The 27045-nt window shown below is 40.3% G+C and overlaps 2 protein-coding genes across 2 annotated transcripts; one reads left to right on the plus strand and one right to left on the minus strand.

Moving 5' to 3' along the window:
- Positions 1 to 7580: 7580 nt before the first annotated feature.
- On the minus strand, positions 7581 to 11951 carry commd5 (COMM domain containing 5). Its single transcript, XM_085473256.1, has 7 exons — positions 11722 to 11951; positions 11278 to 11438; positions 11148 to 11176; positions 10982 to 11032; positions 10791 to 10886; positions 10455 to 10530; positions 7581 to 8457 (listed from the first exon to the last, which is right to left on the minus strand). The coding sequence occupies exons 1-7, from the start codon at positions 11843 to 11845 to the stop codon at positions 8356 to 8358; spliced, it is 639 nt and encodes a 212-aa protein (XP_085329382.1). The 5' UTR covers positions 11846 to 11951; the 3' UTR covers positions 7581 to 8355.
- A 42-nt stretch (positions 11952 to 11993) lies between these two features.
- fam199x (family with sequence similarity 199, X-linked) lies at positions 11994 to 26324 on the plus strand. The gene is made up of 8 exons (XM_085473245.1): positions 11994 to 12071; positions 14411 to 14590; positions 18454 to 18673; positions 18845 to 19003; positions 19446 to 19607; positions 19711 to 19894; positions 20030 to 20133; positions 23672 to 26324. Exons 2-8 carry the CDS (start codon positions 14424 to 14426, stop codon positions 23843 to 23845), a joined length of 1170 nt encoding a protein of 389 aa, XP_085329371.1. The 5' UTR covers positions 11994 to 12071; positions 14411 to 14423; the 3' UTR covers positions 23846 to 26324.
- Positions 26325 to 27045: the final 721 nt, after the last annotated feature.

The raw sequence follows: 27045 nt of genomic DNA on the forward strand, positions 1-27045 counted from the left end.
TTAACGGTATGCAGATTAAGGGGAGAACCGATAGACCTGAAAAGGAATGTGATGTGTGTATCCAGGGAAAGTTTGCACAAACCCGAAACAGAGATCCGGATACAAGAGCAAAGGCTCCTTTACAAATGGTACACACAGATTTAGCAGGTCCGATAGCCACTGAATCTATTGATGGGTACAAATATGTGCAGTCATTCACTGATGATTATTCAAACTCAGTGTTTGTATATTTCCTGAAGACGAAAACTGATACAGTGCAGGCAACAGAGAAATTTCTAGCGGATGTTGCACCATATGGCAACGTAAAATGCATTAGATCAGACAATGGGACAGAGTTCACATGCAGAGATTTCCAAACCCTGTTAAGGAAAAATGGCATTAAGCATGAGACATCAGCCCCGTACTCACCCCATCAGAACGGTACAGCCGAGAGGGGGTGGCGTACTCTTTTCGAGATGGGCAAGTGCATGCTAATTGAGAGTCAGCTACCGAAATGCCTATGGAACTATGCCATTCAAACTGCTGCTGTAACACGGAACAGATGCTTTAATAAGCGAACAGGGAAAACACCCTACCAAATGCTGACAGGTAAAAAGCCAGACTTGTCAAAAATGCAGAAATTTGGGTCTGTGTGCTATGCATACAAACAGGACAAGGGGAAACTTGATTCAAAATGTGACCAAGGTTTCTTTGTAGGTTATGATAAGAACAGTCCCGCCTACTTAGTTTACCACCCTGAAACTGAGAAAGTTCAGAAACATAGACTTGTTAAGTTTGTGAGCAAAGTAAATGTAGAAAGACAAACACAGACAGATGAGGGAGAACTAAATGATGACTGTAGCAGAGTAAGACAGCCTATGGCTAACAGACCTTCAGAGAAAGGTGACAAGGACAATGAGGTTCCAGAACCTATTGTGACAGACACAAGTCCACAAAGTGGTATACCTGATGAGCGTGAACGAAAAGAGACAAGTGTGACAAGTGATGGATTTGTCAACAAAAGGTATCCTCTTAGGGAGAGAAGAAAACCGGGACATTTAAATGACTTTGTAGCTGCCAACAGTGGCAGCGATGAGATCCACACTACCATAGACTACTGCTACAGGGCAGTGTGTGGTGTCCCAAACACATTTAAGGAAGCCATAGAATCAGCTAACTCAAAGAACTGGATCAAAGCCATGGATGAAGAAATTCACTCGTTACGGGAAAATGACACTTTTACCCTAACCACTTTGCCAAAGGGAAAGAAAACAGTGGGGGGGAAGTGGGTTTATTCCGTTAAGAGTGACATTGAGGGAAACGGCCGATACAAGGCAAGGTTCGTAGCCAAAGGTTACAGCCAACAGTTGGGGATAGATTATGGAGAGACATTCTCACCAACAGCCAACTTAACCAGCATAAGAGTTTTGTTACAGAAAGCAGCGCAGGAGAGCCTGTTACTCCATCAAATGGATGTGAAGACAGCATATTTACACGCTCCCATTGATTATGAAATGATCAGCCAGAAGGTTATGAAGAGGGAGAAGGGCTAGTCTGTAGATTACAAAAATCCTTGTATGGGTTAAAACAATCTGGTCGTAACTGGAATAGGATCTTGCATGAATACCTAACAGCGAACAGTTTCAGGCAAAACCCAGCAGACCACTGTGTTTATACCAAAGAGACAAAAGATGGTAAGGTGATTATGATCATCTGGGTGGACGACCTGATAATTGCTGCTGGCAATGAAAAGGTAATGAAGGATGCGAAAGAAATGCTTTCAGTCAAATTTAAGATGAAAGACTTGGGCAGACTTAAGCATTTTCTGGGTATTGATTTCACTCAGTCTGATGGATGTGTAACAATGTCACAAGAAACCTATGTCAACAAGATACTGATGAGGTTTAACATGCAGAACTGTAAACCCAGAGGAACTCCCTGTGATCAGAAGTTGTGTTACACAGAAGGTGCTACTAAGATAAGAGATGTGAGGATGTATAGAGAGGCTGTAGGCAGTCTTATATACCTTGCATCAGGTACCCGTCCTGACCTGAGTTTTGTGGTAAGCAAGTTATCGCAACATTTCCATGAGCCTACAGAAGAACAGTGGGGAACTGTGAAACATGTGTTGAGATATCTCAAAGGGTCCAAAGATAAGAAGTTGTGTTTTAGAAGAAACACAGATGAAAATTTGGGTCTAGTGGCCTACAGTGATGCTGACTGGGCAGGTGACACTGCCGACAAACGCAGCACTACTGGTTACTGTGTACGTCTATGTAACAACAGTTCTTTAGTTTCATGGAAGACCAAGAAACAGCCCACTGTGGCGCTCTCTACCTGTGAAGCAGAGTATATGGCTCTGGCTTCCACAATGCAAGAGTGTATATATTTAGAACAGCTTTTGAAAGGTATAGATGACTACAGCTACACTCAAACAATAGTGTACGAGGACAACCAGGGAACAATTGCCCTGGCTAAAAACCCTGTGAGCCGACAGAGGTGCAAACATGTGGACATTAAATATCATTTTGTAAGGTCCATTGTAAATGAAGAGAAAATGTGTCTGTTATATTGCACCACTGAAGAAATGGTTGCAGATGTTATGACCAAACCTGTTTCTAAGCTAAAACTTGCTAAGTTTGCTAACGTTATGTTTGGTGCTTAAAAGAAAAAAAAAGAGAGAGAGAGAAAAAAAAAAAAGGAAGTGTGGTAGAGATTGTACAACTGTTTATCGTTTATTGTACAACTTTTCTTTGATTCCAGCAACCTGAGTACAAGAGGGGGTGTTAAGATATTCATTGTGTGTACTCATGTTGTACAGTGTTTAACTGCATTATGGTTACTGTGGTTTAACAGAGACAGTGTGTTAGTGCTCACCACAAGGAGGCACTGTTTCATTGTACGTTCCTAAAACAGAAGAAGAAGAGAAATAGATACGGCACCTATGAGAAAAGTTTTTGCCATGTGTTGAAGAGGAATAAAGTTCATAAAATATTAAGGACATTTTTGCCTCCGTCATCATTTCCCTTCGAGTTGATCGCTGTCGATGCTGCAATACTCAACAGTTTCCCACGTGTTACCAGCTTCAAGGTAACCATTGGTCATGGAATCGTAACTAAAAGGTACTGACCTCCATATTTTGCAAGAAATGCAGACGGTGAATGTATTTTTTGTGGAGGAAGGTAGGATTTTTCTTTGTAAATTTGATGTAAATGATCAAAACTGGTCTTAACAACTGTGGTCGGTTGTATTTCGAATGTAAAAGCCATTATTTTAAAAACTACCAACACCGAGGAGCAATAAGAAACAAGGGGGGCAGGGACATCCATTAACCAGTCTAGATGAGGGACAATTTCCAGATACAATAATTTTGGTCTTGTTGACATTAAGGGGGGAAAATTTAGTGTTAACCAGTGTTTGCTATCTTATAGACAATCAAACAGAAGCGTCAGTGGGATAGAGGCATCAAATCTAATAGGGAAATATATTTGGATGTCATCAGCAAAACAATGAAAGGGAATATTGTGTTTCCTGAAAATTGATTCTAGAAGCAGCATAACATCAGAACCACCTGCCTGTTCTTGTGCCGGTCCCCCTTTTCTGCCAAAACAGCCCTGATCCATTGAAACATGGACTCCACTTGGTCCCTGAAACTGTGCCGTGGTATCTGGCATCAAAATGTCATCCACAGATCTTTTTAGTCCTATAAGCTGCGAGGTGGGGACTCAATGAATCAGACTTGTTTGTCCAGTACATCCCACAGATGCTCAATTAGACTACGATCCTGGGAATTTGGAGACTGCGTCAAAACCCCAAACACATTGTTGTGCTCCTCAAAGCATTCCTGAACCATTTCTGTTTTGTGGCAGGACACATTATCTTGCTGAAAGAGACCACAGCCATCAGGAAATCCTGCTTGCATGGTCTTTAGAAATGACATGTACAACCTTATGTAAGTTGTACATGTGAAATTTACAACCACATTGATGGAAGGGCCGAGGTTTCCCAGCAGAACATTGCCCATTGTCCAGTTCTGATGCTCAAGTCCCCATTGTTGGTGGATAGGGGTCAGTATGGGATCCTTGAATGGTCTGTGGCTATGCAACCCCATACCCACTGTGTATTCTGACATCTTTCTGTCAGAACCAGCATCAACGTTTTCAGCAATTTGAGCTACAGTAGAATGTCCACATGGGCATCTGTGAGCTTTGGCATTCCATGACCCTGTCGCTGGTTCACCTGTTTCGATAAATACTGACTGCTGCAGAATGAGAGCTGCAGTTTTGGAGATGGTCTGACCCCACTGGACACTGTTACCACAGATTTGCATTGAAGGCCCTGTCACTTTATACTAAGTTGTAATTCCATCTCCTCTTCTAATTTTTCTTATCTTAAACTTGATAATGCTCCATACAGATTGGAAATTGGATCCCTACTGTGACCTCTGACCTGAATCTTTATTAAGCACCTTTAGATAGGTGTACCCACATATTTAGACGTGTATTTAGAATGTTTTTATTCCCTAACACGTGGTATTTGTATAATATTTAATTGTAAAATCAAGATATTCATGACTTCTGTCACTGATCTGGAGGAGTTGGAGTAATTTTATCTAAACACAGAGTTCTGACAGAAGGCAGTCTGAGAAATATGTATCCTCTACATGTCCAACACACGGATCTCAGGGAGACTGGGAAATGAATGCTTTTGCTGAGAAGCACTTTGACTATGTGAGTGGACTCTGTTGGCTGGCACAGATGTGAAGCTCACAGCACAATAATTACTGCGGGGAAACCGCTCGGCTCTGACATCGGATGACAAAGCTGTTAATTATTATTACAACCCCGTCACATCCTGTCATTGATCCTCAGATGGTGACACAAGGCGTAAAAGAGCAGATGTTAAGATATCAAACTGTGACACGGCCAAGATGGGTTGCTTTGATAACTGTGACAGCTCGCCAAAGCTTTGAAGATTAGCCAGAGATTGTTGCATAAAAGTGTTTGCACAAGGACAAAAACAAGGCTCAGTAGCACCTTAAAGTGTTTTTGTACTGATGCACATTATTAAAATGACATGTTAGCAGATAATATTCTACTACGGTATCGGTCTGAAGAGTATGGCAGGTTCTTTGTGACTGCAGGTGTGTAGTATTATATCAGCTCACTCTTAATGACAGACTACATAACTTCTGATGGAGGAATAAAAGACACCTTTGGTTATTTCGGTCTACTAAGGGGCATTTGTCATCATCCTCTAATTATGACTTCTGGCCAGTGTGGGTGGTGTTCAGAGTTAACCATAATTAGAAGTAGGTTAAGGCTTGAATTTAAGGACTGTAGTTAAGGGATTGCCTTCTGCATGTTTTTGGATACAAGCCTACGTGGTATTATTAGCCTCACCTGAAGCCTATCAGCCGTATTTCCTGTAGGGTTGAAATAAAACTTGTGTGCTAAAAGGCGTTTAGAGTGTGTGTGAGCAGGGATTAGCGGCGAGCGAGCCAGTCGGTGTCGATCTCAGTAGGTCGGCCAGTCTGGCCTGTGAACTCAATCCCGCACACAGACAGAAACGCAGGCTGACGTGAGCCTGCACACCGCAGCAGACACAGACACGCTGACACACATGCAGAAACAGACGTTCTGACATATATGCAAACCAGGACACGGGCAGAATATTATGCAAGCACGTGGCCATATGCTTACTTTGCCCGGACACACACGCACACGCACACACAGTAGTGGGAGATTCTCTTGCTCCTTCTCACCTTGAACTGTCATTGGGTGCCTCTAAATAGGCCAATAGTCAACCCCAGTGCAGACCGTCTGGACGTTGGATAGCCTGCTCATTTAGGACACACAGTTATCCTCAAAGTCACCTCTTCAGACTTTTAAACAACGTCTTGCTCGGATAGAGAGATAGCTGGATATTTGCATGATGGCTGCCAAGTCTGCACTTTGAGAGTTTCTAAAAGAGTCACTGTTCATTTGTTGACAGTGAAAATATATTATGAGGTATTGGATCATTTGGGAAAGAATGCATAAACACAGACTAATGATACTGTAGGCATGAGAGGACCGCTTGTAGCAAACGTCTTTAATCTGATTTGATCTTGGAAATGTGAAGTTGAGGTACTGGATGTACTGAGACTTGTGACTATGAAAATAACATTTTTGATTTTTTTTTCTTCTCAAAATGTTTTCCTAAGAAGAGAAATGACTTTTCAGTGGGTCTGTTTGTTGGTTAAAGATAGAATTGTGTTTGTAAGGATGAATTTGTGGTCTTTTTTATTAGAAATCAGATGGGATTGTTAAGAACAGCCTTGTTATAAAGAATATTCCCATCAAAATACTAAAAACATAACATCTGCATAGTATTTATTATTAACTGTAATTATTAAAGATGCTCTGTGTAGATCTTTTAATGGGACCTGTTATGCTCATTGTCAACTCCACATTTTTATTCAGTTCATCCACTCTTTGAAACAAGCCACTCTAGCTCCTCCCACTTTAAGCCATGCTTTCTTCTGATTGGCAGCCCCTCACAACCAGAAGGGTTGATGGGGCTACTGTGCTCAAAGTCAGAGCTGTCTGACTGAGGATATCTGCCCTCAGTGATGTCATACAGAGCCAAAAGATTTTTTAAAAGTTAATTAGTTGTGCACATGCTGACTTCATTATCTCAAACTTCAATATAATTCAATATTAGCATCCACCATCTTATTAGTATATATGTATACGGGGTGAAAGGGAAATTAAATCTCAATTTTTAACATTCATCACAGTGTGAGTTCATTCCCACAGGGTGTAACCGTCTACATGGTGTTAGGGCTCAGAGTGAGTGTAACGGTTACTCACCAGTTCCACTACTCAGCATATTTGCCTTCATTCAACTTTGTCTGTTTTAAGTTTTCACTCACCGGAGGAGATTGAGCAGGCGAGCAACTACTGGGTTTCCCTGTAGTTGCAAAGGCAACTACAGGGAAACCCAACAGGACTTCCAACAAAAGACCTAAAAATAGCATCTGCACTGAAAATGATACAGAGGCATTCAAGGAGATGAGCTTAAACGTACAAGTTTTCATTTAGCTCACCAATGGGATTAGTTTATCCCAACTGAAAAATAGTACATTACAAAGCATTTTTTCTTTATGTTGCTTAGACTTAACATCTGTTTTAATGTTGCCCTGAGGAGACAGCATGAAGTTCAGTCTGTAGGTCTGTTAAGCAGAGCATCACGCTAAACTTTGTGTTAGCATCGTGATCCCGATCAATCCAGCAACTATATAGTCTAATATGAAGTTAAATGATCAAACTTACAAAGCTAAAGCAACTTCATATGTTACATCACGCATAATATTTTAGCCTAAATGCTTTGCTGCCTGCAGCAAACTTTAAAGACACGCCCACTCAGAACAACACTAAATTAACAGAAAAGCACAGACTAAAGCTGTACTTTCCTTCCTTCTGTGTTTCTTGATTGTGGTTAGTAATATTTTGTTTGCTTTTATAATACTTTCAAATTGGGACTATCCTATTATTCCCTCACCATACATTCGTTCACTTACATTCATGTTGTCATTGAAAGAATAGAAATAAGTAGAGTGAAATGATACCGAGTTCCATTTAATCTACAAAATAGCTGCAGTTAATCAAAAACATCAGTTTCATTCATGTAAAAAGATGTCACAAGAACACATAAGATTTCTTTGTAATACATTTCAATGACTTTCAGCATTTGAAGTTTACAGTTTATCATCTAACTCTTATTTCTGTGACACAGTTTGAATCTGAACAGATCAAACATTCCTTACAAATTTAGTGACCGACAGATGTTATTACAGAAATGTGGTTCAACAGTGAGAAAAAAAAATCTCAATGTTATTTTGGAAAACAAACACATAACAAGACAAACTTTTAGTTAAAAGAAAGTTACTTTTTACACTTATGGTTGCGCTTTTAGCCAAAAGACTTCTAAATAATTTTTTCGACCTCTTGTCACATGGAGTCCCAGAGGTGAGGGAACAAAACGTTCTGCTTCAAAGAGGAGCGTGTATCACATGACCAGCGTGCACGAGCGCCCACTTGACTTTTTTTGTATTTTGGCACAGGTGTGGGATTGCAGGACTTTCAAATGTGACACAAACATCAAAGACTAATGCACAACGAGAACAAAAAACTTTATAGATTTTTAAATACACGGTAGGAGGTGAAGTGCTTGTCTCGAGTATGTTGGATGCCAACACCATCAGAGCATAAGATAATGACGTGCAGAGCGTTATCTTGCATAACATCGTATGAAAAAATGTAGAAAAGCTCCACTGAGTTTTAAAAACTGAGCAGAGATGAGTTAGCATAAACATCAGCTCTGGATGGTGTATTAGTTTTGGATCTTAAGAATGCTCCTCTTCTCCAGATCATTCATCTCTTTGAGAATCAAAGCAACGTTGTAACGAAGCTCCTGGAATTTAGACACAGGTACCTGGAAAAGACCACAGAACATTTAGCACACCCACAAAGTGTTCAGCATTAAAAATAAGCACACAGCCACATTCCACAGCTGTTTACTGTGTGTCTGAATGTCTAAAAATGCAAGAAATAGTCATTAAAGTCATTAAAAACCTGGATTTCTACCTAAAGGATGTAGATGGACTCCTTGCAAAATGCTGTGCTCTAATACTTAAGCCCAGAGTTTCATTTGCTGCCTCCCTAATTTCTGTCCCTGTCATCCCTGTGTTTAAGTCTCAAGCTGCGTGTGAGTCACCATCTGTTTGCAGCGGTCAGACTGCAAACAGACACAAGTGCTAATTAAGAAGAGTGTGCTGAAGAAGGAAGAAGTCATCTCGTCTGTTTGCTATTCATCCTCCCTTCACTTCCAGAGAAGCATGCGTCAGGTGGAGATGAGCTGCACCCATAAAGAAAAACTGCACATCGAATGTTGCTGCTGCTTATCTTCTAATTCTGCTTTAATCTGATTACGTAATCGCTGCACATCCGTAGTAGGCGTCCTCGTCCCTGCTTCTGCTCCGACCACACTGGTAGTCAGCTTTGAAAGCAGTTGTGGATTCTAGTTTGTCATTTTGAGGCTGATGCGGAGTATGGCGCCCCCTGCTGAATAAGACGTACTATAGCATTACGCCGTGGCAGTGAGGCTGCCGCACATCCTGGTGGAGTGCATCTATTTATTCTTCATTTTTTCCTGTTTTAAAACTGACACTTTTGCATTTATGTGAATGGATATCAGGCTTTTTTTTTTACTGTAGTTTTTTTTTCTGTAAGCTGATAAAAGAAAAAAATAAGACTCAGAAATGCAACTGTTTTTTTTTAGCATCTAACAAAACAATATTTGTAATAAGCACAAGCAAGCTGACTAGCACAGAAACAACACTGCAAACGTATCAGGGGCACTTGGTCAAGGACGGCTTGTAGGTTAGGCTGCCGTTAATAAACGTTACTTCCTCTGTAATCCTGTTATGCAATAACTGAAACAGACCTACATTAGCCCACTGGCTTACAACCAACATGTTTAACACTCTGTGTTAATCCAGGAATAACTACTATAGTGCACAACCATCATCAGTCATGTGGAGAAAAAAATCCATATGATGTTAACAGGTTTCTCAAAAGAAAATCATTCAATGGTTAGCTCATGAGAATGAACTCATTTCCAATGCATACTTTAAGTGTAGCTTTGCATGATTTACATTTAAAAGTAATCTTTATTTATCTGTGTACTAGGACTTTATGCAACCCAGTTCCCTTCCACTGTCTGGCACAGGGTCTCCCCCGTTTCAGGCCACCCTCTTGTTTAACTGATATTCTGGCTTCACCTTCATCCACCTTTAGCAGCAGGTGTGTGGGGCTGTTATGCTCACAGCCAGAACTGTGTCTGAGATGACCATATTAAGGATATCTTCGCTCACTGACATTAAGAGCCAACAGTTTTTACAAGGCTCTATGCAGGTCCTTGAAAAACTAAGTACATCCCATGATTCACCCTCGGGATTGCAACACCTTGACTCGTTTCTTTGTAGTTGTTCTGTTAGAGATTTGCTAATGCATAAGACATTTTCAGGAATTTAAAAGGTATTGTTAAATCCATCCATTTTCGTAAATACTTAAAGACAACCACTCATAATTATCCCTACAGCGAAATTAGTACTACCAATTAACCTAACAAGCATGTCAGTGCTAAGAGAGAATCCATGCAGGCACTTTGTCATGTTGGGAAGACAAAGAGGCGAGGAAACCGTCAACGTCTTCTGAACAACTATTACTTTCAACAAGACTCTTAAAAGCCAAAAGACCAAGAGAAAAAAAACCCTCTGAACTGTGGTTTTATGCACAGAAATTTGGCATGTAGATCTATACTGTGGTACTGGTATCGTCATTAAAAGTAAATAAAATGAGAATAAGAAGGGGACTGTGGGTCAGAATGTATTGTGTGTACAATCAGGAACAGGTTACTTGTTTAAATACCTCAAAGCGTTGAAACCTCCCATCTGAAAGTTTCATCTGCATGAGAACAGAAGGCTGCAGCGCTCGGGCTAAAGAGCTGTTTCGACACAGAAAAGCAAAAACATCATCACAAAGTCTAAAGAGTAGGACTTTAAAATGAGTGCAGTAGAATCTTTTGTAATCTTTCACTAAACCCTTCTTCCTGACTTATTTCTATATTGCAAGTAAGAGACGGTGGTAAGAGATGGTATTGTTCCAGGAAAGCTTTAAAACACTGTGTTAGTAGGCAGTTAACCATTAACAAAGATTTCTTGCACATATTGCCATATTGTTTTTGCAGTTCGTTTAGTATGTTACCTTGTAGAAATGGCAACATCCACTCTCCATTTCAATTCTTCAAGTGTGGGGAGATGAGGATCCTTCTGAGAGGCGGCCGCTTCTAGAGCTGCACGGCTGAAAACACAAACAGCACAGGAAATAGAACCTGATTGTAGCACTGCTCTGAGATACCAATCCTGGACATGCCTGAGGTTGTAAAATCAACATACTGATTTCCAAAAACCACACTGGAGAAATCTGTGATGAAGTCTTCGGGTATTCTAATAAAAGAAGAAAAAACACAATAGAAATAACCTCTTCAGAATCTGGGGGGTGGGGTTGTGGAGATAATAAATGGAAACAAAGAGAGGTGTGGAAAAAAAATGATTCCCTCACCTTAGCTCCTTCAAATCTTCCTTAAAGATCTAATCAATGCCCCATCAGGCACCACAGAAGAGGAATGAAGATGTTAGTTGAGAAGTCTGTTTCAGTGAATATAATTTCTAGTGCTTTAGCATCAGCTCACCTCCTGTTTAAGTAACGCTGTGGGGATGCGGATGGCCTCAGACAGCAGTCTGTGGATCCCAGCTACGATGTGACAGAGCCTCTCCTGCGGGATGACACTGCTCTCTGCTATGGACTTCATCCCCTCTGTGCAGTCCTTTCCCTCCAGGGCACTGACCACAGCTGGACAGGGAATCATTCACAGTCACATTAAATGCACTTATCCGGCATCTTCAACTGCTAACACTTGGTCCGAATATCAGCAGAAGATCTTATTACGACATAAACATCCTGGGAGGCTGAGGAGGTCACAACTCTACTGTGGATACTGTTATTGGTCCAGTTTCACAATAAACTTCACCAAAAGGCGTTCAGTTTTATTGTTTCAGGGTACGTATTCGAATAGACACAATATAATACGATTATTTAGTTCTTGCTATTTTTTTCTGTTTTAGACTTTATTTACCTTTCAGTATTTTTCGGAACAACTCTTGGTCCACATCCTTCAAGTTTTTTGACAATGACTCGACTTCCGGTGGTATTCTGCCTCCCAGAAAGCTCAAAGAGTCCTTTGAATGGCTGGAAGACATGCCTCGGTGTTCACTAACATACAGAATTAACAGATAAAAAGATGAGAAATTGGTGTTAGAGAGGGATTTGTCTAGCTAGTTTTGTATTTGTGCGACAGCTTCCGCCTTCATGTCACATGACTCTCATTCCGCGGAGTCTCGCGGTGAGAGCTCAGCTCGTCGTTTAGAGGAAAACGGATTTGCAAATGGAGGCGATAGAAGTGGTCTCTTTTTGAACAACCAAAAGGTAGGATTTTTAATATCGATAGCTTCTTAGTTACAGCTTAGACCTGTTCACATAGCGTTCACACATGGCATTTGTTGGGAAATGGGAGTTTCAGATCGTTTTGTGTATTAGCAAACGCTACATAGATATTTCGGAGGATTAGCAGCAAGCTAAGGATGTTAGCTTGTGTTGTGATGTCAGAGGCTTATGCTCGCGTTTTCTAAACACGAATACTGTTTATGTAAGTTCTACTCAAGCTAATGGAGCTGGCTTTATCAAAGCCTTTATATATATATGTGTGCGAGCGCGCGCGCGCGCGCTTTTAACGCGTGGGGTTATGTTTACCGTAACTTGAAGTATTCAGGCTGTTTACCAGTTACTTTGAGTCTAAGCTGTGCCAAATAACAGAGCCAGCAGTTGATTATGAGCTTTATTATTAGCACAGTTGCTAAGTAAAAAGCATTCAGAGTAGGTAGTCCAACTAGTTTTTCCATTAAAGTAAATCGGTAGATGTTTCTTCTTACTGATGCTTGGACGAAAAACAGGTTTTCACCATTAGTGACTTTTTTTTAGTATCTGAACAATCAGAGTTAGATTTATTGACCAAGTACATGTACACATACAAGGGACAGAAGTCGGTTTTTTTTTTCTTTGATCCCAGTATAAACAGATTAGACATGCACAGTACAAACAATAAAAAACGTGTGCAGTGGAGCAAATATGTTAGAATAAATTATATAATAATTTATTAACTCGAGAGATGAACCAGTATCACATCACAATTTGGCAAAGAAACAATTTTAAATTGTAGTCAAAGGAGCTTGCAAAGAAAAGCTCACCCGAAACTCTGGCTGATTGGGACCCACACCTTGGCTCAGACGATTAAAGAATCATCAGGGGGTCCTTTTGTCCCTCTGCGGGGGGACACTCCCACTAGGTTTTAATCTGGGACTCCCCACCATTTGGCCTTAGAACTGAAGAAGCTTCTCGAATGAGAGGTGAAACGTCTTCAAGTAACTTAAAGAAGTCCAGACACTTTTCTTTGCAAGCTCCTTTGACTACGATGACCTGGATGACTGAGAACCTTCACAGACAATTTTAAATTGTATCTTCAGGCACTTTGTTACTAGCAGCCTGTTACAAAAACATGAGCAGAACGCTAGTCAAAAACCTGGCATATCTCACAGTGTTTTAAGTAGAGATGGCACGATACCACTTTTTTTTAATGTCCGATACCGATATCATAAATTTGGATATCTGACGATACCGATATGAATCCGATATAGTGTGCTTTTTAATCAATAAAGCAGTTTTTTAATATCTTGCTGCATTTTGTATGAGTTCATACTCAAGTTCATACTAAAGCTATTTTGTTATACTTGTATGCAAAAAATACACTGCACCCAAAATATTTCATAGTTCAGCAGTACTGATCAATTTAATAAACTTAAATCCTCCATCCTTCCTATTCTGGTATTTTAACGAGTACTTAGCAGAAATATTAAACAACCTAACTAACAGGGTTGCCAACTCCCAGCAAAAAAAAAAGAAAAAAAAGAGATTTAATAGTTACTATATAAATAGTGGACTTCTATACATTTTACATCAGATTAACTTTGGGTGTAAGATTAAGATAATTATTTATTAAAAGCTAGACATTTAAAATGAGAATAAGAAAGAAAGGTATTTCTTTGTGCCCCCCTTTCCCCTGATTCGTTGAAGACGTCATTAATAAAAATATGTTGACGAGGAATTTTATCGTCGACGCGTCATATGCGAAAACGATGTAAACGTGTTTTTGTAACTGCAATACACTACAGGAAGTTATGGGGGCAGTATCGCTTATATGGTCTGGCCAGACTGCACGCAATACTAACGAAGAAGAACGTAGCTGCGATCCGCAAAACAAGTTAGCTTACCTGTCGGAAGCTTCTAAGAATAATTCTTGTGAAGCCAACACCATTTCAGTTTTGTTAGCTAATGAGTAAAATACGATAATAAAACATTAAACAGGAGTAACTACACTGTCTCTTAGTTTATTAATATTAGCTGTTATTCTGAATTGTATACACCTTCCACCTTGTGTATTTTTGATAAATATCGAACCGTGACGCCAAAGTATTGTCAAATAATCGAGATCTCAATTTCAGTGAAAATAATCGTGATTATCATTTTTGCCATACTCGAGCAGCCCTAGTTGCACCCCTAATAAACAGTGGCATCAACAGTTGTGTTCACAAACAAGCCTTATGAAGGTTAACACATGTACAGTCCAGCATAACGACCTTGCATAATGTATTTATTTGAAGGTGTATTGAAACATAGCCCTGCCTATTTATTACCCTCCTCCTTTATTTCAGATACAGATTTACCATGTCTGAATCTTTGTATGAGAAGTTTTTGGCCCCGGAGGAGCCTTTCCCTCTCCTCTCCCAAAGGGCCAACCTGAGTGATGTGGGAACTCTGGATGTCAGCGATTTTGGCTGTCAGCTATCATCGTGTCATCGAACGGATCCTCTGCATCGCTTTCACAGTAACAGGCAAGTACAGAATGACTGTATTTGTGTTTGTACATGTATCTACTGTGCCTGTATACCCCTATTTTGGAGCTCTGTAGTGGTGTGGAGCCTACAGTGCTGAGGATACAGACCTGAATGACATCCCTGTTGCCTTTAACACTCTTGAGTTCAATTCGATTCAGTTTTATTTATACAACACCAAATCACAACAACAGTCCCCTCAAAGTGCTGCTACTGTAAAGTGTCTATTGTTAGCCCTCTATCTGTGTAAGAAGAGGAAATTCTAAGTGGCTTGCTAAGCTAGCAGCCAGTCTTGTTGCTGGGGGACTAGAGGAATCCCAGCAGTGAGAGGTTTCAGATTTTCACAGCTCATATTTACACCTCAGGTTTTTTTTTTTAAAAACTACAAAAACCCTTAAAGAGTAGACACAGGATCTTTAATGTTACTGTGTAACAATGATGGGATTTTAGATTAGATTAGATTAGATAGAACTTTATTAATCCCTCGGGTGGGTTCCTCTGGGAAATTCGATTTCCAAAAAAGCACAGCACCGACAGAAGTTACAGAGTTACAGAATATTATATATATATATATATATATATACACACACACACACACACACACACACACACACATATATAAATACAGAGACAATATAAATAAAATATACGAAGGGGATGAATAGAATAAATAGGAATAAAAATAAAAATACAAGTGAATTGCACATTTCAAGTATTGAGGTCTATTGCACCGTTGACTATTTACAAAAGTATTGCACAAAAGGTATTGCACAGTGAGGTGAAGAGGCACTACAGCTTAGTTGTTCCCTCCTTTGTCCTCCTGTTTCCCCTCCCTCTCCCCTCCAGAGAGGAGTTAAACAGTCTGATGGCGTGTGGGACAAAGGAGTTTTTAAGTCTGTTAGTTCTTGTCTTTGGGAGAAGCAACCTGTCAGACTCTTCTGGTTGTTAATGGCCGTGTGCAGAGGATGCCTGGCATTGTCCATAATGTCCATCAGTTTCTTTAATGTCCTTTTCTCTGCCACTGTCACCAGAGTGTCCAGCTTCATGCCGACCACAGAGCTAGCCCTCCTGATCAGTTTCTCCAGCCTGGATGAGTCCTTCTTTGCTGTGCTGCTCCCCCAGCACACCACAGCATAGAAAAGTACTCCAGCAACCACTGACTGGTAAAACATCCTCAGGAGCTTCCTGCAGATGTTAAAAGACCTCAGCCTCCTGAGGAAGTACAGTCGGCTTTGGGCTTTTTTATACAGGTGCTCTGTGTTGCATGACCAGTCCAGTTTATTGTCCACCCACAGCCCGAGGTACTTGTACTTGTTGACCACCTCCACCTCCTCCCCCTCTATCTGAACCGGCAAATTACCACTCTTGGTGGTGCAAATTAATCCTTGGCTGATAGATAAAGTATCTGTTAGTTGTCACTCTTTTGGGACTATCCAGATTCTTTTCTAAAGGAAGTAAATGCATCAGATAAACTCTGTGTGCCACAGATGTGCATGAGTGGTATGCCCTGTAAATGCAGAAGAACTTTAAATTGGAACATCCTGTTGCCTGTTTCCAGTCTGCATGGCAAATTGGAAGAGTTTTGTAACCGTATGTGGAAAGTTACAGATTATACTCCTCTGCAGCCAAAATGCTTCCACATAAATGCAGTCAAACTTGACTCATTTACTAATGCTAAACTTGTTTAAATTATTCTAATTGTTTAATTTGGAGTAGCTGCTAATTTTCTGACAGCACCTCTTCATAAACTACAGAGTTCACATATTTTTTATGAAATTTGCTGATATGAAGCATAAAATGCAATTTTCAGATTTCACATCATATGATGTTCTCTTGGATTAGACACATTCCCAGTAACAGGAATTCTATAATGCTGCAAAGTAAAGTTAAATCTTTTTTATGCATATTAAAAATTCACACAAGTAATATATTTTTTTTAATTTGCATTTCATTCGCAATATGCCATTGAAAGTACTGTGACTCATAATGTGCACCAGTAAAATGTGTATAACCTAGGGCTGGGCGATATGACCCAAAATTCATATCTCGATATTTTTTAGCTGCATGGCGATATAAGATATATATCTCGATTTTTTTTTTTAAAGCCATAAGTTAAGAACAAAAAGAGAGTTCTTAGTCACACTGTGTCCCAGATGTCACACGGGCACTTTTATTTACATACAGCGTAGATATTACTCAAAAATAAATTATCAGCATTTATTAAATAATCATGGTCCATAAATAAAAGAAAACAATGTTGTTTTTGTGCATAACAAAAAGCTCACAATTGTGCAGTCAAAATGTAAACTAATAGACGCTGAGCATAATAACAAAGAGACAGATTTCACAGCTGCACCACGTCTCTGAACAGGTGCCATTTGTGGTCCTTATACACACACAGTACGTATCACTCCGCGAGGCTCCTCCTCTGTAGCCGTAATCCTCCGACAATCCATCAAGCGGTGCAGCTCCGTAGTTTAGCAAAGTCATATTAAAACATTTTTTGACAGATTGCTGAGCGCTGTGCACCACATAAAATCGGTTCGCGGTCAGTAAGCACAACCAGAATTCATACATAAGGCGCACTGTCGATTTTTGAGAAAAGGAAAGGATTTTAGGCCGTGCAGCCCCTCCGGGCTGCATGTCGTTAGCGCGGTTAGCTCGTTAGTGCGGTTAGCTCGCTAACATGTTGACGCCGTCCAGCCCCACGCACGGTAACTCGCTAACGGAGATTTTCCGCTTTCATCTTGTCATTGCCTGCAGGTGAAGCTATGGGGGAGGGGGAGTTGGGTTCAGTGAAGGAGAGGCGAGGCCGAGTAACGTTGCGTAGAGACAAAAGTGGACGAAAGAGAGGCAAACCTGCGGCTCCACAAGTATAATTATAACGTAACATAGACTATATCGATATAAACGATATTGTCACATCTTATATCTCGTATGAAAATATATCGATATCTTTAAAAAACTCGATATATCGCCCAGCCCTAGTATAACCTTTACATTTCCTCTACTGCTGTCCTGAATTGTTAAATGATGGAATAAGTCAATAGTCAGACATGTAGACATGTCTTAAAAGCAGAATGTCTACATATCATGACCTGTGCTCCATGTCAAAACTGATTCATGTGTTAGTGTGTTCTAGTACTAAAGTTGGAAAAGGACGAAAAACAGGGTACTTGTAATTTTTTTGTGCTTAAGAACACAGCAGCAGCATGTTCATTGCTCTTTGTATGGTTTATTTAGTGAGTCGCAAATGCACAACAGTGACGAGACACATCTAAAGTTTTACTGCTGTCCACTGCTTGGATGGTTAGTTCGGGGCTGGTGGGGCTGCTTTGACTTTCACGTTAAGTCTTCTCTATAATGAAGAAAGGTGAAATATCATATGAAGTGACCATAAACAGATGAAAAGACATAAGCTAACAGTTCATGATTAAAACTTATGTTAACAGTGTGCATAGGTATAAAATGTTAAACATAAATATCTTGGAAATTGTAGCCAATCAATTATTTGAACTGTCATATTAGGATTTAGCAAATTAAACACAAACATAAGAAATAAAAGTGTTTTATCTCCAAATCAGACAGTAGCTGAAACATTGTTGCCAAGTGTTACAGCCTGAAACTGTGCAAAATAGTTTAATTATCACCTAGCAGTGGCTGCCAAGTGAACAACTGTTGGAGCAACGTTTTATTATCTTAATTTGAAGGCACAGGCGAACAAAGGTCCAGCTGTTCTGTAATCCTCCCCAAATCCTTCATCTGTGCTTTTCTTTTACCTTACTGGTCTAAAAAGAGAGAAGAGAACAACTTCTAGAAGTCACTTAAAAGATTAATTTTGATGTCCACTCTGTTCTCCTCAGGTGGAACCTTACTTCCTGTGGTACCAGTGTTGCCAGCTCTGAGTGTAGCGAGGAGCTCTTCTCCTCCGTCTCTGTGGGGGATCAAGACGACTGCTACTCCCTTCTGGACGACCAAGAACTCACATCGCTGGATTTGTTTCCTGAAGGCAGTGTTTGCAGTGACGTCTCCTCCTCTATCAGCACATACTGGGACTGGTCTGACAGTGAATTTGAGTGGCAGGTAGCTTATTAGTCGGTCTGATTTTTAATATTCTGTAGGTGCTCATGTTTAGTAGGAGTTGTAAGTCATTTGCACTTGTTGCTTTATCTGTATGAATGTGGAAAATGGCTTTCCTAAACAATCCTATCTTGTCATGTCCTAATCTAATTGTTTCCATTGTTGTTTTCCCAGTTACCAGGAAGTGACATTGCAAGTGGCAGTGATGTCCTCTCTGACATAATTCCAAGTGTGCCAAGTTCACCATGTTTGTTTTCCAAGAGGAAGCCGAAGCCCCACCCTCATCGCAACCTGGATGAGCTGCCTTGGAGTGCCATGACCAACGATGAACAAGTAAACAAAACAAGCTCGTTTTGTGCTGAGTGCTCAGAATTAGCATTAAAGCTAATGAGCCAGGTGTTTTCTGTCTTGCGTGGTTTTGTTTGTTGCAGTGTGTCGTCTATTATTTTTTCATTTGTTTGTCTATTTTTTTTAACCTGTAATACATTTCGATATACAGTCAGTTGAACTGGTGTGTTATTCCCCCAACCGGTCGTGCAGATGGCCCCGCCCCTCCCTGAGCCTGGTTCTGCTGAAGGTTTCTTCCTGTTAAAAGGGAGTTTTTCCTTCTCACTGTTGCCAAAGCGCTTGCTCATGCAGAGTCGTATAATAGTTGGGGTTTTCTTTGTATTATTGTAGCATCTTTACCTTACAATGTAAAGTGCCTTGAAGCAGCCATCGTTGTGATTTGATGCCATTTAAATAGAGCTGAATTGAATTGAATTTCCACTTCTAGGTGGAGTACATTGAGTATCTGAGCCGGAAGGTCAGCACAGAGATGGGCCTGAGAGAGCAGCTCGACATCATCAAGATCATTGACCCCTGTGCTCAGATCTCTCCCACTGACAGCGAGTTCATCATCGAGCTCAACTGTCTCACCGATGAGAAGCTCAAACAGGTGAGCAGCAACAACAGCTTTGTAGCTGCTGCATATTGAGGAGCAGCGCTGTCGAGAGTTGTTCAGAAACTCCCCTTTTAATGGATCTGTGTGACGTCATTAGGTGCGTAACTACATCAGGGAGCACAGCCCCAGGCAGCGAGCCAGCAGCACCAGGGAGGGCTGGAAGAGGAGCAGCCACAGCAGTGCCAGTACAGGCGGCGTCAGCGGAGCCAGCAGCAGTAACGCCAGCATGGTCAGCTCTGCCAGCTCCTCCACTGGATCTACTGCCTCCAACTCTGTAGCAGGTACGATGCTGCCTGGTTTGACACCGCCACAGGAGTCTGTGCTTATGTTGGTACTTCCAGCTTTTGCCAAGATAAAATTGCTCCCCTGCATTCTGGTCTTGATGTTTCTAACAGTGTCTGTGCCTTGTGTTCCAGGGGGTACAGCCTCTGCCTGTAGTGGGAGCAGTGTTGCTAATATTAGCAGAGCTCACAGTGATGGAAATCTTTCCAGTGCTGCAGAACGCATACGAGACTCTAAAGTAAGAAAGATGAATGTTGAAAAATGAAAAACAGTTTTTGTTTTCTTGGTAAATATTTTGCTCTGCAGAGTCCGGGCCAGTGGTTATAATATATATCTCTGAAACACTGGAAGAACAGTTGCAGATCTTGATTGTTCTATACAGAAGGACATTTGGCGTTGTGTTAATAATTGTTACACATTTTCTGCCCTTGAAACTTGAGTGAGAGTTTTCTATTGACGAACGCTTGCTTGGAAGCCTTTCTTGGACTTATAACAGATGACCAAGTTGTTATCAGCACCGCTCCTCCCCTCACCCTCACACTGTGGTGTAGCAGCAGAGGAGACTGTGTGACTGTAATACCTGAGCGCAGAGGTGGGCAATTAATTTACCCAAGGGCCCACGTGAGAAACTGGGACTCTTGTGGAGGATCACTACAGGCGTATGAGTGTGGAGACTCTCACTGAATCTAAGGAAGTGAGGACTGTGGTTGGTGTGATTACGAGAAACCACTCAGCATTAGAGCAGGGCGATATGGCCAAAAATATTTATCACGATATATATTTGAAAATTTGCGATAACGATATAACTGACGATATAATGGATGCGAGACAAAATACAACTCCACAACATTACTAGCGCAAAAAGACAACCTTCCATTTATTTTCACTTAAACAAGAAGCTGGTTTTTATGTACATTAAAGCTTTATAAAAATGCAACAGTGCAAATGCAAATTCCTTGCTGAAAGTTTAACCAAAAGGCATTTCCAGTAGAAATGGGCTGACATATCCTGAGCATAACCATGTATAATATCCACTGAAGTTAAAAAGAGGTGCTTTGCAACATTAAACTGCAGTGTGCAGTACGCATTTTTCGGACCATAAGGTGCACGGGATTATAAGGCACATTAAGCGAAACAAAGCAGTCAGATAAATCAAACTTTATTAAACTCATTCTTCTTGCTTCCTCCACTTCTGTACCATTGATTCCTTAATGTTGAATTCTCTGGCAGCTGCTCTATTCCCATGTTGTTGCAGTATATTAATGACTAACCTCGTATTGTGGATGGATTATCTCAGTTGTTCTCCTGACTGAAGTTTGGTCCGTTTACAGCATCCTGCCATGCGATTGCATTTGTCTCTAACCATGAGGAACCTTCACGTTAACTTTTATAAGTGGAAAAAAGTTAGCGTTCATCCTCCAGCTTCACTGTTTATGTTATGCTAACATAGCTGTGTCGCTAGCGATCACATAGCACATCATTATATACCAGCTAGCCCAACTTCAGTAACCCTACAAACGTCACTGCTGTTTAGTTTCCTGTCTTCATTTATGTTGGAAGTGATAGCAGAGCTGTACGTTTGATTTTTTTTTTCAGAAATCTCTCAGTCAGAACATGCTATATCATGCTTAGGTAACTAGCGAAACTAGCGAGCTAACTTCCGCTAGCTTCCTGCTAACTTCTAACTCCGTTAAATGTAATAACTTTTGTTTTCATGGATGCCTGGAAGTTAAACTTCATAGTTACACCTGGTAAAGCAGCAATGCTGATCGTTTTATTAAAGATGAAAGAATTTAGACAGTTTTTAACTCTAAGTGATGCTGCAGTGTTGTTTGACCAGAAGCATACAGAGTTTAGGACCCAGATTACTCCCAGATTTAAGAGCATCTTAGTCCGACAAATACGACAATAACGACGGCTGCTTGCATGTTCTGCAAAAAAATGTGCTTTGTTGTGTATCTGATGGACAAACACCAAACCAGTTCCACATCACTGAAGTTGCACCATTTTTACAAACCAATTCTGGTTCATCTGTTTCACTCAACAATCGGCCATGTGCGTATGAAAACAAAGGCACTGCGCATGCGCGTTTTACTCCCATTCTATCGCGAAATTTCATTTTCCTATCGTTGCCTAACATTATACCGGTATTACCGTGAACGGTATAATATGGCCCAGCCCTACTCAGCATTTCAGAATTAGACTTTTTTTTTTTCCTTTTCATGAACTTTGTCAGACAGCAGAGTTTACATTTCTTTAAACTGCTGTTAATTGCGACTTTAAATATTGACATCCACTGTGATCTAAAATAATTATGATCTAATGTGAACTGCTGAGGAAAAATAATTGATTCAGTGATTTAATCAGTTTGGTGAACTTTGCTGTGCTGTGTTAGAATAGAGCTCATCGCTTGAGTGATCTTTGATTGTTTTTTCTTCAGACACAAACACAGGAAGTCTCAGAGTGCAGTCTGAGTGTAATCAGGGGGCAGCATGATGGAGATCACACAGTAAAGAGAGAATAGATTCTCAATGGTTAGATTTTAGCCTGGATCAGCTGTAAGTTGGCTCGTTAGGATCTGTTAAGTCACAAGATGTAGGAAAGCATCACAAGACCAACAAGAATGTCTTTGCAGCCTTGTCTCTAAGCTTTGATCCTGAGGTGAATTGTGTGTTTTGTCTTGTAACTGATAATATTTTCCAGTGCCAGTTCTGTTGCCATACTATGATTCCCACAGTTGTTCTCAACCAAAGAAAGTCTCAGTTCAGATCATTGGTATGTGCTTTGTCTCTAGCTTAAATACCTCTTTCATTGTTTGTGGAGTACACGTGAGCCTTTTCAGGATTAACAAATTGTAGAATAAGGTTCAGCTAACAAGAAAACTATTTGTAAACTGCAATCATTATTCTACTGATGGCCTGTAAAAAGAGTATCACCAGAAAATGGTTATCCCCGGAGAGCCCAAACATAAGTACATGGATGGAAATCACAATGGAAATCTATAACATGGAAAAGATAACAGCTTCTGCCAACCACAAGCTGGAGAAATTTACATCATACTGGGAAAACTGGGTCAAATATATCACGCCTCATAGGCCAGATTTTATTTTCACAAACCAATAACTGTGATGTATGAGAGTATATATTTATAGGATCACCCCCTACCAACACATCCATTTTGTTTGTTTTTTTGTTTGTTTGTTTGTTTGTTTGTTTTTGTTTTGTTTGTAGGTTTGTTGGTTTTGTTTGTTTTTCTTATTTCGGATTATGTGATTGTTTCAATTGTTTCTATAGTTGTAAATATTCTTTCTTTATGATTCGGATGTAAATTAAAATACTATTTCGGTATCTAAGGCAGATAACCTAAGCAAGAAGTATGCTTACATGATGTACATACTGTGAATGCCTGCTTTTGAAACCTTAATAAAAAATATATAAATTAAAAAAAAAGTAAACTGCAATCATAAAACAGAAATCAGCCTTTTTTGGGGACATATGAGAGAGCAGGTTGTAGCTGACAGATGGTGGAGCTGGTGAAGCAGTGGCTGGATGTTCACAACAACAGCTGTGAGAATGTGCTTACACAGTTTTAGATGAAATGCTCTGATGGATTGTTGAGCTGTGAAATGCAAATTACTGAAAGGGTTGAAGTTGACTTGTATCCGTTTCTACAAAATGCTGTCACACTGCTGACGTCTGCTCATATCAGAGCATTTAGACCCACGATTTATTTATTGTTATTATTAACTCCTCTCTCCACACACCGTCTCTTCCAGAAACGTTCAAAGCAGCGAAAGCTTCAGCAGAAAGCCCTCCGCAAGCGACAGCTCAAAGAGCAGCGGCAGGCCCGAAAGGAGCGACTGAGCGGGCTGTTTCTGAACGAGGAGGTCCTGTCGCTACGGGTGACAGAGGAGGACGATCACGGAGACGACCTGGACATACTGATGTGACACCAGTGAATCAATCAGTGCTCCCTCTACGCCTGCTTTCACTCCACCTAGTCACTAGCATAGAGCTTATAGAACGTGCTAATCCACATCGCTGCATGCGTTAGCTCCGCATATGCTAACATGCTTAGAATGCTTTTTGTAAGAACAATGTGATGGCCAGTAATAGCTTCTTGCAGCATATAACTTAGCTCGACATATTGTTTGCTAATACTAGTGTTACCTGCTGGTGTGTAAATTGCTAAGTGCTGCAGTCACTACTGCTCTAGTTAATGTAGCAGTGATAAAGCACTGCTAATGCTTTAATAGCCACAGTCTCTCCTGCTTACAGCCAGAGGTTAGCGCTGCAGCTCCTTAGAAGATTGCAATTGAATTCACACTACTAATGATGATTATGGCATCTTAATGCAGGTAATAAGAGGTTTGCTTATAGATGCTGTAAGAGGATATATTCACTACTACCTGGCAGAAGGACAGATCAGACGAGAGAGGTGGACTTTGGCTACATTTGCTTCAGTGGGAGTGATGGCAAATGCTTTATTCCCCACAGGGAGCTGGATCCAAGCTTTGGAGGATGATGTAATTTGATCTGCATACAAATATGTTCATAATCAGCAGGATGAATTGGTCTCGTCAGATTTAAAGTGCTCATACTTTTCTCCTTAACAGCCTCCTTTGAAGCTAATGTTAAAGTTAGCCATGTATGCGACACATTCTTTCACTTTTAAGTTCCTCTTAAATAGAAATATGGCCCAAATCCTGGAACAGCTGCAGTCTTGTGTGAAATAAGTCAGATATGTTTGCTACTGGAACATCAGGATTTTCAGCAGTGCTCAGCTGAACGATTCGGCTGGTTCACATTAGACTTTAATGTGCTCGATGGATTTTTTTTTTTGGTTGTATTTAATGCTGCTTGGTGGAGCATTATATCGTTGTGTAACTGGAGTGAAGATTGGACTATAAACTAATCCTTTAAGGCAGCTGAGCAGCATTTTTCCTGGACTTTGATCTTTTATAGGTTTGAATAAAAGAAGGCAGATAACAGGCTAAAAGACACAGAGATCCTTTAAGCATATTATGGGCAGTTTAACATGTCTGTAAACTTACTGTAAATATAATACCTCTCACACTGTGTCGACACATTCTTGATGCTGAATGAACTGCACATCGATGCACCCATTGTTGCCTTTAGGGGAAAACATGAATCCAAACTACGATGGTTTAGGTGTGGAAAATGCAGCGAGCTGGTCTGTCTTTCTCTCTGCTGAGCTTTGTGGTCCCATTTCACTTTTAAGGCTTAGAGGGAGCACTGAAACACTGCATGTTTCAATCGTTACCCACAGCGAATCCCCGTGTGGACCAGAAACTAACAACTTGCATCATCGTTCGCAAACACCTGTTGAAATAGCTTACCTGTGTTGTAAATAAGCGATCGGTACCATCATATTTACTGCTTGTTTTCAAGGTTTCCTCTGTGATAACGTTTCTTTCCTTTTGGGAGTGTATGTAAATGATGGACATGGCAAACTAACTGGTCATTGGGGCTTGAATGCGTTGCTAGGTTGCTGCCGATCCCTTCAGATATTTTCAGTCATATTTTGATGTGTTTTGTTGTTTTCATCACTTTTATTTGGTCTTTTTTTTTTTGTTTTCTTGAACTCCTACTTGAATGTTTGACCCTCATTGTTTGTTTGAGTGATTTTGGGAATTGTGGACGTTTTATAGGATTTTAAAGACCACACTTTGCTCAGTGGCTGGTATGGTTTTGGAGCTATTCTTCAGCTTCTTATTTGAGCCGTCAACGTCGTTTCCAGAGATGTGCTCACTTTGCTCTGAAGATTCAAATCCCAGACAAAGTGCTGATGAAGCAGGACAGCGTTCTGTGGAACTACCGGGATGTTTTCGTTTTGCTCAGTTTTTTCTTGTTAACTTGTAGAAAAGATTTTTTTTCCACAGCTTCTCTGCTGTAACCTGATGAACCACTACAACTGTCGGCCTAAAAGCTGCCGTTTCTGATACTTGATGTGGACTGAGCCGTGGCTCTTGTTTCTGTCTTGTGTATAAAATAATTACAGCAGTCGGAGGAAAAACAGCTTTGTGTATTCTGTAGCAATGAATTAGTAAAACTCTATTTTGAAAAATGACATAATTTTGAAATAAAAATAAGTGATGCAACAGAGTAACTTCAGCAGATAAAATGCCATTAACTGCTGAAAATGAATGATATTAAACTTACAAACCTACACAGGATGTTTTGAAAGGGAAGCCCACTGTGGAGGTGTTATATTATATTACGCAAGTGAAAATGTTTTCATTGGCTACTAAAGCAAAGAGTGGATTTACATGCGTTAACTCCTGATTAACAAATGATTCTGGAACAGTGTTGTGTTTGAATAACAGGGTTGATGGGAGACTGAGCAGTTCACTCGACGCTTCCTGTTTATTGTGAACTCGACAAATAAACATTCAGTGTTGCATCTTTTCTACACGTGTGCTTATTTTGACTTGCAACTTCTGTAGAGGAGAGCATGACTCATCAAGTTATTCATCAGTTTGCAAATTCCAAGCACTTTTTATTGAGCGCTAAATCACTGTGATTTTTATTTTCCACAATAATTAACAAAGGAAAGAACACTTTGGCTTTTCACAGCTCATCAGCTGCTCCTTTGTGTAGTAAGTTCAGGGTGGAGATTGAGATCTTTTGGAGGGAATCCCATCAAGAAGAGGGATCAATGGACTTCCCTGTTTTGCCCGGCCCCAGAGCTCACTGGAGGAAAACCTCTGCATTAAATTTTAGTGCATATTTGTAATAAATACCTTTTAATTAGGTTATTCCAAATAAACAAAATTTCATTATTCTGATCATGGTACAAAGTCAACCTATGAAGAGTTAAAAATGAAAACTAGTGTCTTTCAAATATTGTACGCTCAGACTGGATTTCATACAAGCAACAAATTTTTTACCCCTCAGCCATGAAAGGCTCATGTTGTCACTCCGCCGGTGAGGTGGGTGTGTGGGAGGCGTGGACACTTAAGTTTGTGATAAATTGCAAATGAGGCGTTTGAAATTAATACCATACATGTATCTACTAAAAAAAAAAAAAAAAAAACTCCAATGACTTCAAATGTCAGTGATGTCAGGTCAAGGTCAGAGGTCAGGTTTTCTGAAGATGCCAATGCGACGTCACATACATTCTGTCTGT

The sequence above is a fragment of the Copadichromis virginalis genome, linkage group LG2, assembly GCF_057382275.1.
Source record: "Copadichromis virginalis isolate Kocher_CV1m ecotype Utaka linkage group LG2, C_Virginalis_male_GT1.1, whole genome shotgun sequence".
Taxonomy (NCBI): domain Eukaryota; kingdom Metazoa; phylum Chordata; class Actinopteri; order Cichliformes; family Cichlidae; genus Copadichromis; species Copadichromis virginalis.

Bases quoted from the DNA above. Each gene is read 5' to 3' on its own strand.
- commd5 (XM_085473256.1), bottom strand. From the start codon at position 11,845: ATGTCTTCCAGCCATTCAAAGGACTCTTTGAGCTTTCTGGGAGGCAGA. The intron at 10,531-10,790 runs GTAACATACTAA...GTGTCGAAACAG, and splicing joins GATGTTGCCATTTCTACAAG to CTCTTTAGCCCGAGCGCTGC. The intron at 8,458-10,454 runs GTATTTAAACAA...GGTCTTTTCCAG, and splicing joins GGAGGTTTCAACGCTTTGAG to GTACCTGTGTCTAAATTCCA.
- fam199x (XM_085473245.1), top strand. From the start codon at position 14,424: ATGTCTGAATCTTTGTATGAGAAGTTTTTGGCCCCGGAGGAGCCTTTC. The intron at 14,591-18,453 runs GCAAGTACAGAA...TGTTCTCCTCAG, and splicing joins CATCGCTTTCACAGTAACAG to GTGGAACCTTACTTCCTGTG. The intron at 18,674-18,844 runs GTAGCTTATTAG...TTGTTTTCCCAG, and splicing joins ACAGTGAATTTGAGTGGCAG to TTACCAGGAAGTGACATTGC.